Genomic DNA, 13,506 nt, shown 5'->3' on the forward strand with positions numbered 1-13,506 from the left:
GAGGGACTTGTGGAGCCTGGAGGAAGGAGAGAAACTATTTGGCAGCACCAGCATGGGGGCTCAGGCCTGTTTCATCTTCAAAGCCGGCTAATTAGCGCCACGGGCGGTAGTCAGAGGTGGGGGGCGCCCTGGGGTCTGGACTGCGGGTTCCGTGCCCTGGAAAGCAGCGCTCAGTGGGGCTGGGGAAGCTACTGGCTGAGCCCCTGAGTGCCCCAACCCGTCTACTTCTCTGGGAGCAGAGAGCCGAGCTCTGGCACTGCTTGGTTCCAGGGCTCTGGGGTGAGGCCTCGGTGTCTCCGCCCGTGCTAGACGAGCGCGGAGCTCCGTGACCGCCAGGCCTGCGAGGCTGCACGTCGGCATCCCGTTGTTTTCTGGCGGCATCAGGGCTGTGCCTCGCCCCGCCGCCTTCACCCTGCGCGCCGCACAGCCTCAGGCGAAGGTCAGCAGCTTCCGCCGGTCGCGACCCGGGCGCCGGCTCCGCGCCCCCAAGCGGAGCGGGTGGGGGGCCCGGGCCAGCGTCGGAGAAGCGAAGCCAAGCCCCGCGGGGCCCGCCGGACCGGTTCAGCCGGGGCCGGGGCGCGCACTTCCTGCGGGCGCCCTGGGACCGCACCTTGCACCCCCCCCAGCGGCCGCCCGGGCGCCTGAGGACCGCGCTCCGCGTCACCCCAGGGCGCGCGGGGGGCCGGGGCCGGGGCGCGCGGGGCCACCCTCGGCGGCGCGGCGGGCGCTGTCCAGCCCGCCCCAGACGGCCCCCGCGCGGGCGGGGAGGGAAGCCGGGCCCCGGGAGCCGGGCCCACCCAGCGCAGCGCCCCGGCCCGGGCCCGCGGCGGTTTCGGGGAAGGGGGCCGCGCAGCGGGACAGTTACTCAGCCCCAGCGAAACCGGCAAGTCGGCACCTGCCGGCCGGGCGCACGGAGGACGCGGCCGCCCCGTTACGGCCCCGCCCCGCGCGCGCCCCGCCCCGGCCCCGCCGCCCCCGCGCCCCGCCCCGCGCCGCCCGCCCGCCGCCCGGAAGGAGCCGGCCGGCCGGGCCCGCGGCGGCTGAGTCAGGCGGGAGGCGGCCGGCCCGTTACCGCGGGCGCCGGGGGCCCGGGCGGCGCTGTGGTTTCGGTGGCGGCCGCGGGCGGCGGCCTAATGAGCGCTCGGCACGCACCCCGCGCCGGCGCCCCGGCCCTGCGCGCCCGCCCCCGGGGGCCCTGGCGCCGCGCCCCCGCGCGCCCCCCGAGACCTCGCGGCTTCCCCCCGGGGCCCGGGCGCGGGGCCCCCGCCGGCGGCTGCGGGGCGGAGGGCGGCTGCGCGGCGGCCTGGGGGAGACCGCGGCCCCCTCGGGGGTGACGCGAGGTCTCGGGCGCCCCCTGGCGGCCCCGCGCGGCCCGCGCCCGCCGCCGCAGCCTCGCTCGCTCGCCCGCGGGGACCTGCGCCGGGCCATGGGGTCCCTGAGCCGCGAGGCCTGGGCGCAGCGCCTGGGCGCCTTCCGGGCCAGCCCGTCGGCCTTCATGGCAGGGCCGGAGGGCGAGGACCTGGGCCGCGACCTCCTGAGCGGCCTGAGGAGCGAGAAGCTGAGCGAACACACCAAGGTAGGCCCCGCGCGCCCCGGCCTGACGCCTCGGCCCTCCGCCGCGCGAACTCTCGTCGTGACGCCCCCGATCCCCTCCAGGTGTCCCTGCTGGCCCTGAGCCTGGAGTTCCCGGCCCGCCTGTGGCCCGACGCCCCCGCGGCAGAGGCCGCCGCCACCTCGCTGCTGGACACCCTGGTCCTGCTGCCCCCGCGACCCTCAGCGCTGCGGCGGCCCCTGCTGCTGGCGGTCACCGCCGCCCTGGGGGCAGGGGGCGCGCTGGGCCCCGCCTCGGCCGCCTCCCGCCGCTTCCTGCCCCTGCTGTTCGGGTTGGCCTGCGGGCGCGATCTGGGCCGAGGCTTCGGGCCCGCCGCGGAGCAGCGCCCCCTGCAGGGCACGGCGTGCGAGTGCCTGCGGGAGCTGGAGAGCTGCAGGCCCGGGCTGCTGGGGGGCTGCCTGGGGCTGCTGCGCGGCCTGCTGCAGGGACAGGAGGGCCCGGTGCAGCCGCTTAGCCTGCTGCTGGCGCTTGCCCTGCGCAATGCCTTGGTGATACAGAGCAAGGCCGGGGCCGGCCTGCGGGACCTGCTCACCCCCGTGCTCCCTCCTGCCGTGGGTGGGCCCTGGAACTGGACACTGGCTGCAGAAAGCAGTGGCCACCTTCAGCCCCAGGCCCCCAGCTGGCCGGCCGCTGAGGAAGGGGAGTGTGACGCCACAGCAATCGAGACCAGTCCTGAGGAGGCCCGGGAGCTGCGGGCGGCTGTGACCCAGCTTCTGGACGCTTCCTATCTGCTCACTCCTGTGGCCCAGGCCCAGCTCCTGTGGCTGTTGGGCTGGGCCCTGCGGGGCCTTCGGGGACAGCCTCCGGTGCTGTTCAAGCCACAGCTGGTCCGGCTGCTGGGCACGGCACAGCTGGCACTGCTGCACTCTGTCCTGGCCCTCAAGGCGGCCTTCGGGGAGACGTTGTTCACAGCCCAGGATGAGGCCTTGCTGCTCCGCCGGCTCACCCTGGCCGCCCAGCACCCAGCCTTGCCCCCACCTGCCCACCTCTTTTACCTGCACTGCCTCCTGAGCTTCCCTGAGAACTGCCCACTGGGCTCCACAGGAGAAGAAGCCGCCCCACTGCTGCTGGGGCCCCAGCTATGCCGAGGCCTCTTGCCCAGTCTCCTGCATGACCCGATGGCCCTGCTGGCCCGCCTGCACCTGCTGTGCCTCCTCTGTGCTGATGACGAGGAAAAGGAGGAGAAAGGGCAGAGTCTGAGCCCCCAGCGCTACTTGGAGGAGCTACTGGCTGGCCTGCGGCAGAGGGCGGCCCTGGATGGGGGCCCCCGGGCCTTGGCCACTCTCTGCTTCCAGGCCTCATACCTGGTGGCCCGCTGTCTGGCTGGGCAACCTGCCATGCTGACAGCCTTGACCCACGGACTGACCCAGCTGTACCTCTCCCGGCCTGCGCTGGCTCCCCATTTCGTGGACCTCTTGGATCAAGTGGGCCCAGAGTTGGGGGCACCCCTGAGGGTGCTGCTGCGGCAGGAGGTGGTGTCCAGGCCGGGCAGGGATGAGGCCCTTCGTTGGCACCTGCAGATGCTGGCCAAGGTGGCAGATGGGGACGCCCAGGCTGCCACCCTCAGCTTCCTGCAGGCTGCAGCTGCCCACTGCACAGACTGGGGCCTCCAGCAGGCGCTGCTACAGGTCTGCCGAGCCCTGTTGCGGGCAGGTGTCGGGGGAGGCCTGGTGGACTTGCTGCAGACACTGGCCGGGCAGCTGGACAGCCCTGATGGGCGGGACCACGCCCGCCTCTACTACATCCTCCTGGCGCACCTAGCTGGGCCCAAGCTGGGGGTGGCCCTGGCCCCCTCCCTTGCAGCACCTGCCCTGACCTCTTCACTGGTGGCCGAGAACCAGGGCTTTGCTGCGGCACTGATGGTCCAGGAGGCCCCAGCCCCGATTCGGCTGAGTGTGGGTCCCCGCAGAGCCGAGGGCCCGGTTCCTGTGCTGCAGCTGCACGTGGAGGTGCTGGAGCCCGTGTACTCGCTGGAGCTGCGCTTCCCTGTGAAGGGGCAGCTTTACGCCCCACTGGGGGCCATCTACGTGCCCCACCTGTGCCCAGACCGCCCCACCCAGCCTCTGCTCCTGCCCCTGCGGCCCCGGCGCCCCACCCCCACGCACCTGGAGGTCCATGCCCTGTACACCACACCTGCCGGCCTCACGTGCCACGCGCACCTGCCGCCCCTGTCCGTGAATTTCGCTGACCTCTTTCTGCCTTTCCCCCAGCCCCCCGAGGGGGCTGGGCCTGGCTTCTTTGAGGAGCTCTGGGACTCCTGCCTGCCAGAGGGCACCGAGAGTCGGCTGTGGTGCCCCCTGGGGCCCCTGGGGCTGGAGGCCTTGGTGTCCCGCCACCTGGAGCCCTTTGTGGTGGCAGCCCAGCCCCCCACTAGCTACCACATAGCCATCCGCCTGCCCCCAGACTCCAGGCTCCTGCTGAGGCTGGAGGCAGCCCAGGCGGGTGGCGTGCCTGTGGCCCTGCGCACCGACGACTGGACGGTACTGCCCCTGGTGGGGGACTTTCTCCGGGGGCTGTCGGCTGCTGTCTGAGCCCCAGGGCCAGGCCAGGGGGAGCAGCACCGTCGTCTTGCAGGGTCTTGCCCAAGAGGGACAGGTCACAGTCGGGGGCTCCTTTCCATAAAACTCACATCTACCAACAACCCTCTCTGCTGTGTTTTCTTTGGGTCCCTGGTTGGGGACGTGAGGGGGAATGTGGTCAGAGGCTCCTGGAAAGCTTCTAGACTAGGAACCCCCAGGTTAGAGGTTCCAAGGTCCTTCCTGCCCAGATATTCTCCAGAATCCCTGCCCAGGAGGCAGGAGGAAAACATATCTTCCTCTTGGCCCCCAGAGAGGGCCTGGTCCTGCCAAAGGCCACCAGACGTTTGGGACTGAGGCTCTGCTGGCCCATGGGCCTGCACTTTTCCACTGCCAGTGGCTGCCAGATCAGGGGACTATGGGGCCAAGTGTCCCCTTCCCTGAGGAGCAGGATCCCCCTGTGTGGAACAAGCTTGGATAGGGCCTGCAAGTGGCATTTGGAGCTATGAGCTGGGCTGACATCAGCCCAGGAAACCTGACCTGTGAACGTAGGCGTCTCCACAGGTAAGAAGCAGCCCCCCCCCTAGTTCTTTGTCCAAACAGGTAAGATACCGAGGCTGCAGGTCTACTGAGCAACTCTGCTCACAGCACAGCCCAGGGTCCCGGCCGCCGCATTTCATCCTAGTGACAGCTCAGCAGGGCCCCAGAGAAGGAAGTCTGGAGGCCAGAGGGGCTGAGCGATGTCCCTGCAGTCACCCAGCTGGTGGGCAGCCGGGCTTTGCCATCCTGGAGCAGGTCTCCATCCCATCGCGAAGGGCGGAGCCGGGTCCACGCCCGGGCAGCCCCTCGGAGCAGCGGGCAGCAGCACTGGGTGGGGGATGACCGAGCTCTTACTGTTCCAGGGAGGGGCCCCTGTCCCCTGAGCTCCCTACCATGGCTTCCTAGGGGTACCCTGATGGGGGCCAGGTCGGGGAGGAGGTCTGTCCTGGGCTCCAGCTCTAGCAGTGACTTGCTGGGTGATCTGGGCAAGCTCCTGGCACACCAGGAGGGCTTCCATCCCAGGAAACCAGCTTCTCTAGCAGTTTCCAGCAGGGCAGGAGGTTGGTCTGGTACTTCCAGAGTGAGCCTTGCATGCCGCCCCCGGAACTGCTGCATTCCAGGGTGGCCTGCGCCACCTGCCGCGCCCCGGGAAGCTGGGTCTGCACTCTGGAACGCAGGGCGGGGCTGCCATCACTGCCTTTCGACACCCACAGAGCCAGAGGCCACCACCGCTGCCGGACGCTCCACCCTTGACCTGGCGAGAGGCCCTGCCCTGCCGCCTCTGCCCGCCGTTCCAAGGGCATCTAATTAGTGGAAGCTTTTTCACACTAACAGCAAGGGAGTCGAAATTGTACTTGTTTTCTCTGACCTCAAATGCAGATGGCGGCATTAATCCTTAGCCTACGAGGAAGATGATTGGCCTGGGTAGGGACACACCAGCCGGCCGTCGTCCATCTGTCTCCCAGTCCGCGCGCCCATCCCATTGTGTCCACCACTCCCCCAGCAATGGGCCCCAGATGGCCTCCGGTTCCCCCAGCCCCTACCACAGTGTGTTGCTGTGGACATTCTTACATGTCCCCTTCTGGGTCCCCTTACTTGTCCCCTGAGGGACACACCAGATGGCTGAACTGCAGGGCACACGTGTGCTTGACATACGTGATGTCAAAGAAATGAAAGGTTTCAGCTCTGTGTCTCTGCCTAGGAGGGTGTCCGTGCTGGGGGGTGGGGCGGGACACTGGGCAGCCACCCTCTGTCCAGGCCCCCCGGCACCGCTGACCCCTTCACACACTCAGTATCCATACCCTGAAGGTCAGAACAGCACCATCTCCACATCCTCAGCTCCCACGCCACAGCCTCTTCCCAGACAGGAGACCCAGGTCCTGCCAGCCGCTGTACACCCATCTGGACATCGCCCGCCTCACCCACTGCTGCTTCTCCACTGCTGCGGGGTTTGGGCTTGGTTATGCTGCTGGTTCTGGCTAATGAAATGTCAAGTGCTGGTTCTTGGGCAAAGCCCGTCATCACCAGGCCTTGCCTGGCCTGGCCCCGCCCTGGCCTGGCCCGGCCCAACCCCCTCGCAAGGGTGTGTTGACATAGGACTGCTGAACAGTGAGTCGTGGGCTGACCTTGGCATACTGGATTGTGAATTCATCATCAGTCACCACGTGAAATGAGAGGGAAGACTCCGGGAGAATGTTGGCAAGTCAGTATTTTACTTGTGATGAGTTACAAGGTCACAATTAGGACTTAGACTTTAGCACATAAAAACATGGCACAGGAGGCCCAGTTTAACTTGAACATTGGAGAAATAGCAAGTAACTCTTTAGTATAAGTGTCCCAAATGTTGCATCAGACATACTCATATTAAAAAAAATAGATGTTTCTTTAAGATTCAGATGTAAGTAGGCACCCCAGGTATGTGTCTATGTAAAATGAGGTGTTATCTGTCAACTCTAGTGTTTATAACTTATTTCTTCCACTACCACTCTATCTACCTGTTGCCCCTGGGGGTCCTTACCTGATGAGGTGACCTGCAGGGTCTGAGTCCTCAGGAATTCTGCCTGTATAGAGTCTCTTTAGTCTTTTATGAACATTCTCAGTGGACCCAGCAGCCCTCAGATGCCCTGGGGACTGTCTCCACCATGTGGCGGCAACTGTCTCTGATAACCAGGATCCAGCACCCTTTAGAGCTGCTGGCCCAGCATCTGGAGGACAGAGTGACTAGATGTCCATCTTTGCTTCCAGTGCCACAGACCACGGCTGCCCCATCTGTGGAAGCACCCCCTCTCAGTATGAAGGATCCACACCAGCAGAGCCCAAAGCCGGAGGGATGGAGTACAGATATTTTGTGAGAGACTCTGGGTAGCTGAAGACAGTTGTGCAAATTCTGTTTCTCCTCCAAAAATATGGAATGAAGCAAAGAGAAAGTGCCATCCAAAGCCAAGCCCTTGGCCTAACCTGAAGACAGACCATGCGCAAACTTAAAAGTAATTGTAAGAAAATGCAAATGACAGCCTCCTCCCTTTCTGTTTCAGCCTCTCAGGCCAGGGGCTCTGCTGAATAAAGACTGGCTGAGAAAAATCGGGGGTGGATGGGCACAGGAGAAGTAGTAGGCCCCACACTTGATCTCAAGTCTCATGACAGAGACTAAGTTCACCCTAAGTCTGGAAATGCTTGGCAGCCTCTGGGGTAGGTCAGAGCTTGCATGACAGGGATGGCATTTGAAAGCATCTGTGCGACTTGAAAGGGGCGTCTTTGAGTCACACGGATTCCGGGAGAGCAAAAAGGCAGAAACGGAAGGCAAAGTACCTTTTGGCGTTTGGGTGTGCAAGCGGAAGTAGTGGAGAAACTTCATGGCTCTGCAAGACAATAGAACAAAATCGGAGGATCTTCTTTCTCTCCATGCTCAGAACAATCAACGCCACTAGTGTCTGGACATGCCGTGTTGGCAGCGGAGCTGAACTAGGATCTTGTAAAACACCCAATAGTGCAAAAATGAACAAGAAGATGAACAGGTCCACACAGAATTGCTGCAAAATATCAGAAAATTAATATCACATGTCAACCAAGGAAAATTCACACAAACCCCCAAAGTGTGAGCCACGGAGCCAAAGAAAACTGTACTACACAACTAAATATACTTGAATGTGCTTGAAATAAGCATTTGGAAGCCACCCTGATGAGACATTTTTTTAAATGAACAAAACCCAGGAAGAAATGAAAAAGTTGATTGATTCAGCAAAGAAATGGAAGAAATAGATTAAGTGATCTAGAAATAAAAATGAAATCACAAGATGCCCCCAAGAGAATAAACTCAAATAAAAAATTTTTTTAAAGATTTATTTATTTTTATACAAGAACCGGGGTACAGGCCAAAGGCACGGGAGGGTGAGAGGATTCACCAGAGACAGAAGGGAACAGATTAGGCAGATGGACCGAAATACCCCGCTGAGGGGAGCAGCAGGCAAGACAGGAGAGGTCTGCTGCGCCATGTGGGAATCGCCCTGGCCGGCCAGGAGTCGAGCCCGCACTGCAGAGGCTGCGGACAGCTTCACCAGCGCCGCGCTCGACCCACTGCGCCACCGGGGAGGCCCCTCAAATAAAAATTTAATAAGGGGCATTGAAGACAGAAAAACAATCGAGACTGAAAACGAGCTGACGTAGGGGCAGGAGAAGCGGCGGGCGGCACAGAGTGGCCCACTTGTTCTTAGGCCGTTGTCCCGCGCATCACGCCGGGAATATTCCCTCCTGACAGGAAGTGTCCGTGTTACACAGCTGACTCTATGAGGATGTCATTTCCTCCTACCTTGGCCTTGGGTCTACACGTGTCTTTCCTAACGCAAGAGAATGGGAACAGCAACGGAGGAGCAAACACAAGTCAGATCGATGGAAAAGGAGTCACCGTCGCGGGCCCAGACTGAGGGAAACGCGGCTCATCCATATATTCACAAGTATCTTTTGACAGTATCACAACCACCAACGTGCGCCCATGGCCTCCGGAAACTATGAGATTTCAAACACACTTTTTCAGAAACTCCTCAAGATGTCCAGGCAAAGTGATCCGGTCGTAAAGGCAGAAGAATCACGACGGCAACAGACTTGAAAACTCGCATCCAAAGCCAGACAACAGCGGAGCCGTGGTCGTCGCAGCGGGTGGAGCTGCGCCCTGGGCCCGCGCGATGGAGAAGCAGCTCCCAGCCCGGGAGGCGGCCTGAGGGAGAGCGCGGGGCGGGGGTGGCGTGGCTGGGCTAAAGCAGAACCAGAGCAGCTGACGACATGGGCGAGGAAGGGAGGGGAGGGGAGGACGTAGGACGAGCTCCTCTTGGCTGGCTGAGCGCTTCTCTGCTCCAGACACGCTTCCCTGCCCGCCGGGTGGGACACTCTGGGCCCTTTAACCGTCTCTGCCACCGGCGCTGCTCGGTGTGGTCAGCAGAGGGCGCGGGGAGCCGCTGAGGAGGAAGGGCCTTCCTCGCCCGCCGCAGCGACTGGACAGCACCCCCAGGGCCTTCCCCGGCACCCGGGGGTGGGGTCCCCGCAGGGCCCATCAGCGCAACACCCCAGTGACCTCTGGCCCGGGGAGCGACGGGCAGGCACGTCCTGGGTCCTTGGGAGTTCTCTTTACCCCTCATTCTTCCAGGCCTTGTTACCTCAGCCCCTGCTGTGGTTATTATTATTATTTTTTAAGATTTATTTTATTTATTTACACAAGCACTGGGTACAGTCAGAAGCGTGGGGAGGGTGAGAGAATTCACCAGAGCCAGAGCGGGGAGCAGAACAGGCAGACTGACGAAATCCACTGCTGAGGGGAGCAGCGGGCGAGACAGGAGAGGTCTGCCGCGCCATGTGGGAATCTCCCTGGCCAGGAATTGAACAGGCGCCACGGAGGCTGAGACAACTCCACATTGAACGCTGCGTTCAATCCGTTCAAATCCGCTCATTTTTGTACAGTAATTGGTTTCTCCCCTCAGATTCCTACTATTGTCTAAAGATGGATTTATAGTATTTTATGCAAGCTAATTCCCTGGTTTGGCCGGGGCGCACCGGCTACATAAGATGTTAGCATTAGGAGATGCTGCGTAAAGGGCGTTTGGGAACTCGTTCTAGTTCTCTGAGTCTAAAACTAATTCAAATAAGAGTTGAAAAAATTGCAAGACTTTTATTGTCTATAAGAAAGGAAAGTCACTCTTACTTTCACCTGTTGTTCCCACACCCTTGTATTCCAGTCAAAAGTGAGAAAGCACCACATGATAGAATCCTCTCCGAGCTCTGTTCTCATTGCGTTCTTAGATTCTGTTTCTTGTCGTTGACCTTTCTGTGCCATCACTTGGTCACTTTGATTAATGAAAACCCAGGGGTACAATCAGGACATGCGCAGACCACGTCCTGTGGGAGCCACCTGAAACTGGAAAGATGCTGTGTCCCCGGGCAGCGGACGGGGTCCTCGGTCAGCACTCACCGCTCCGTCAGCCAGTGGCTGGAGACACTCGGCGGAGCCCAGCGTCCCCAGTGCTGGCCCCTGGCCTCACTTTTTTGCAACCAGAAGTGGACCCGGTGTTCGGAGCAGTGCTGTGGGGGAAACAAATTGCCATCAAAATGTTGGCGGAGGCCCTCTGGTCAAGGGAGGCAGAGCCATCTCCAGAAGAAACGAGTTCTAGTGAGGAATTTCTTCTCCTCCCTGGAGGGAGAGATCTAGTTGGATCCACCTGAGAGCACCTGGTTGATTGCGGGGATCTAGTCTGCCCAGTTGGGAGCTCAGTATCTGTCTCTGTTCTCAGCAACGGCTTTTATCCAGGGCGGCAGGCGGACCAGCCTTGCTGAGAAGAGCCTGTCATTGAGCTCATCACGCATAACCTTCATTCCTGGACCATGACGGCCTGTCCCGTGATTCCTGAGGGCCAGGACCGGGAAGGAACGCGCGCCCCCTCCCCTGCAGACGCGCTCAGCGCTCTTTGCGGGCAGTCCCAGGAGAGGATGTTCTTGAATTCTGAACCCGCCAACCTAAACGTTCAGAAGGCAATTTAAAAGGCAAAATGCATTTATTTGGCACCTAAGAATTGCAATTTGAGGTACAGGGACTCAGGTGGAAAACCTCGAATGCACCCAGGAGATGCAAATTTGGGGTTGATATGGGAAGTTAAAAGAGTTGATTAGAGTGAACAGGCTTAACTACTCTCAGCTGCACACAGCGGTGGCACTGGTTCTCTGGAAAGGATGGAAAGGGAGTGGACCGAGCCTATCCTCAGGCTAAAAGTCCATAATGGATGACTTCTCAAACAATTGTTTGCTTGATTTCTTGAAGCAGTTGCTTTTGGTCGCAATGAATGGAGACAGGTAATGCAAATTCTCTGCCTTGCCTCCCCAGCTCACTTTTAAGTGCCTTCATAGATGTGATCCTTCCTCAGACCCATCCCAGGAAGTCACCAGACAGCCCTCGTCACCAGTTTTCTGACCACATTCTTCCCATGTTCCCGATGACCCGCCACGCCTCTACTGTAGCGCACTGGTTCTCGAATGGGGTCGGTGTTGTCCTCCGGGGGACTTTCAGCAATGTCTGGGGACATTTTGGGTTGTCATGACTTCAGGGGAGGTGGGGGAGGGGCACTCCTGGGGCCTCAGGGGTCAAGGGCAGGAATAGTGCTAACTCTCCTGCACCCTTTCCATCCTTTCCAGAGCCCCACGTGAGGGACCCACGTTGTGGTGGCTCCACAATGCCGAGCTGCACTCTGGCCGCGCGGATAATCAGACTCCTGCTCTGCCTCCGGGACCGGCAGCAGCGGTGCCGACACAGCAGCCCAGCCCTATGCCGCCACCCGCCAGCCACGCTCCAGCATTTATTCCTCACTTCGTTGTTGTCAGAGAACTACCCTGGAGGCCAGAGGCCTAGTGAGCAGGATCTGTGGCTGGAAGCAGGGATGGGGCCCTGGGGGTGTAGCTTCCATCTTCAGAAACTGCTAGAACCTGGTCTCCGAAGTCCCGCCTCCATCTGCAGATAGAATGCCACCGAGCACGTCTGACCTCATGGCAGGAGGATGGGGTGACACCCCCTGTTGCTGAGGGGTGGCTGGGGTTGTGCGGTGACTCCATACCTGTGGTCAGGCATGTGATCTACACCCGCAACCGAAAAAATCAGAAGCTCTTTCTCAAAGGAAGAAAACCTTTTTCACACAGCGTGCACAAAGCCCTCACAACATTGGGGTCCTCCAGATGCGGTCCTAGCCCAAACTGACCCTTAGGAGTGAACACATCTGCTGGGGTGCGAAGCCCGGCGGCCAGCAGCCGGCACCACAGCCCAGGGCCTGCAAAGAGTCTTAGAGACACGGTGATGAAGATTCTTGAATGTTTACTAGTATTTTTAAAAAAGAGGCCAGACCAGAGAAAAGGTGGACAGATGCTCATTATCATCTAAAAGTAGAATTTCAGAAATAAAACACAGGGGGGCTGTTCGGCAGAAGGGAGGAGCATCGGGAAGCCGGAGAGACCCTTTTGGCAGCTGAAGTATTTGTTCCCTCAGTCTCATCCATTCCTCCCTCCCTGGTAGAAGATTCCTTACCCCACCCTTCAACTATCTCCCTGTTGACCTTCCCCCACCTGCTGATGTAGGGATCGGCCAAGTGACTGATATGGCCAGGGGATGTGAGTGAAACACTAAACTCAAAAAGAAGCTTTAAGAATCCTGGCGTGGGCCTCCCTGGTGGCCCAAGGGGTTAAGTCTCAGCACTATGAAGCTATCGGCAGCCACAGCACGAGTTCGCTCCCCGGCCAGGGAGCTGACCCACATGACGCAGCAGATTTCTCCTGTCTCCCTGCTGCTCCCCTCAGCAGTGGATTTTAGTAGATCCACCTGTTCTGTTCCCCACTCCGTCTTTGGTGAATCCTCTCATCCCCCTGGCCCCTGGCCCATACCCCAGCTCTTGTATACATAAATAAAATAAATCTTAAAGAAAAAAAAGAATCCTGGTGTGGCTAGCTGTGTCTCCTCCCCCGTCACAAGCACACCACATCCCACATATGTGCTGTTACTTAAGGCCAGATCCTGGAATGAACACCCATGGAACTAGCCAGTGTCTGCTGCAGCTAAAACTGCAATCTGAGGAAGAAATGGACCGTTCTTTATTGGGGTTGTTTGTGCAGTGGAACGTGACCTAGAATGCTGACTGCTACAGATGTCCAGACGAGTAGTCAAAAACAGAGCTAAGATAGGGCCGGCAATCTAACAGCGCAAGTGGAATGTTGCACCTTTTCATCAACAGAAGAAAATGCAGCTTACCCGAGGACATATTTGAAATGTGTGTTGCAAATGTGGCAGAATTAAGTCCTAATACTTTTCAGCAGTTTTCTTCCCTCCCTGCCTCCCTCTTTCCTTTCTTTGTCAGGTTTAGGTCTTAATGTTATCCTGCTTCATAAAAGAAATTAGGAAGTTTTTCTTCATTTTAAGCTTTCTGAACAAGATGGAGAGCATTGGGGAGAAGGAAAGGTGGCTTTTCTGTGGATTGCTATGAGCAAGAGGGAGCACTTCTAGGATGGACTGTCTAAACAGATCTTAACAAAGGGAAGACAGGAAGGAGATAAAGCTGCACTTCGTAAAGAAGTCATCATCAGTGTCTCCCTGGTGGCGCAGCGGGTTGAGCACAGCGCTGTGAAGCTGTCTGCAGCCTCCGCAGTGCCGGTTTGATCCCCGGCCGGCCAGGGAGCTACCCACATGGCGCAGCAGACCTCTCCTGTCTCGCCTGCTGCTCCCCTCAGCAGTGTATTTCGGTCCTTTTGCCTGTTCTGCTCCCTGCTCTGTCTCTGGTGGATTCTCTCATCCTCCTGTGCCTCTGGCCTGTACCCCAGTGCTTG

The 13,506-nt window shown here is 59.9% G+C and overlaps 1 protein-coding gene across 1 annotated transcript; it reads left to right on the forward strand.

Moving 5' to 3' along the window:
• The first annotated feature begins 1,426 nt into the window (after positions 1–1,426).
• Positions 1,427–4,512, forward strand: AP5B1 (adaptor related protein complex 5 subunit beta 1). Its single transcript, XM_037518266.1, has 2 exons — positions 1,427–1,576; positions 1,657–4,512. The coding sequence occupies exons 1-2, from the start codon at positions 1,427–1,429 to the stop codon at positions 4,141–4,143; spliced, it is 2,637 nt and encodes an 878-aa protein (XP_037374163.1). The 3' UTR covers positions 4,144–4,512.
• Positions 4,513–13,506: the final 8,994 nt, after the last annotated feature.

The sequence above is a fragment of the Talpa occidentalis genome, unplaced genomic scaffold, assembly GCF_014898055.3.
Source record: "Talpa occidentalis isolate TD23 unplaced genomic scaffold, MPIMG_talOcc4v2.1 talOcc4.17, whole genome shotgun sequence".
NCBI classification, from domain to species: Eukaryota; Metazoa; Chordata; class Mammalia; order Eulipotyphla; family Talpidae; genus Talpa; species Talpa occidentalis.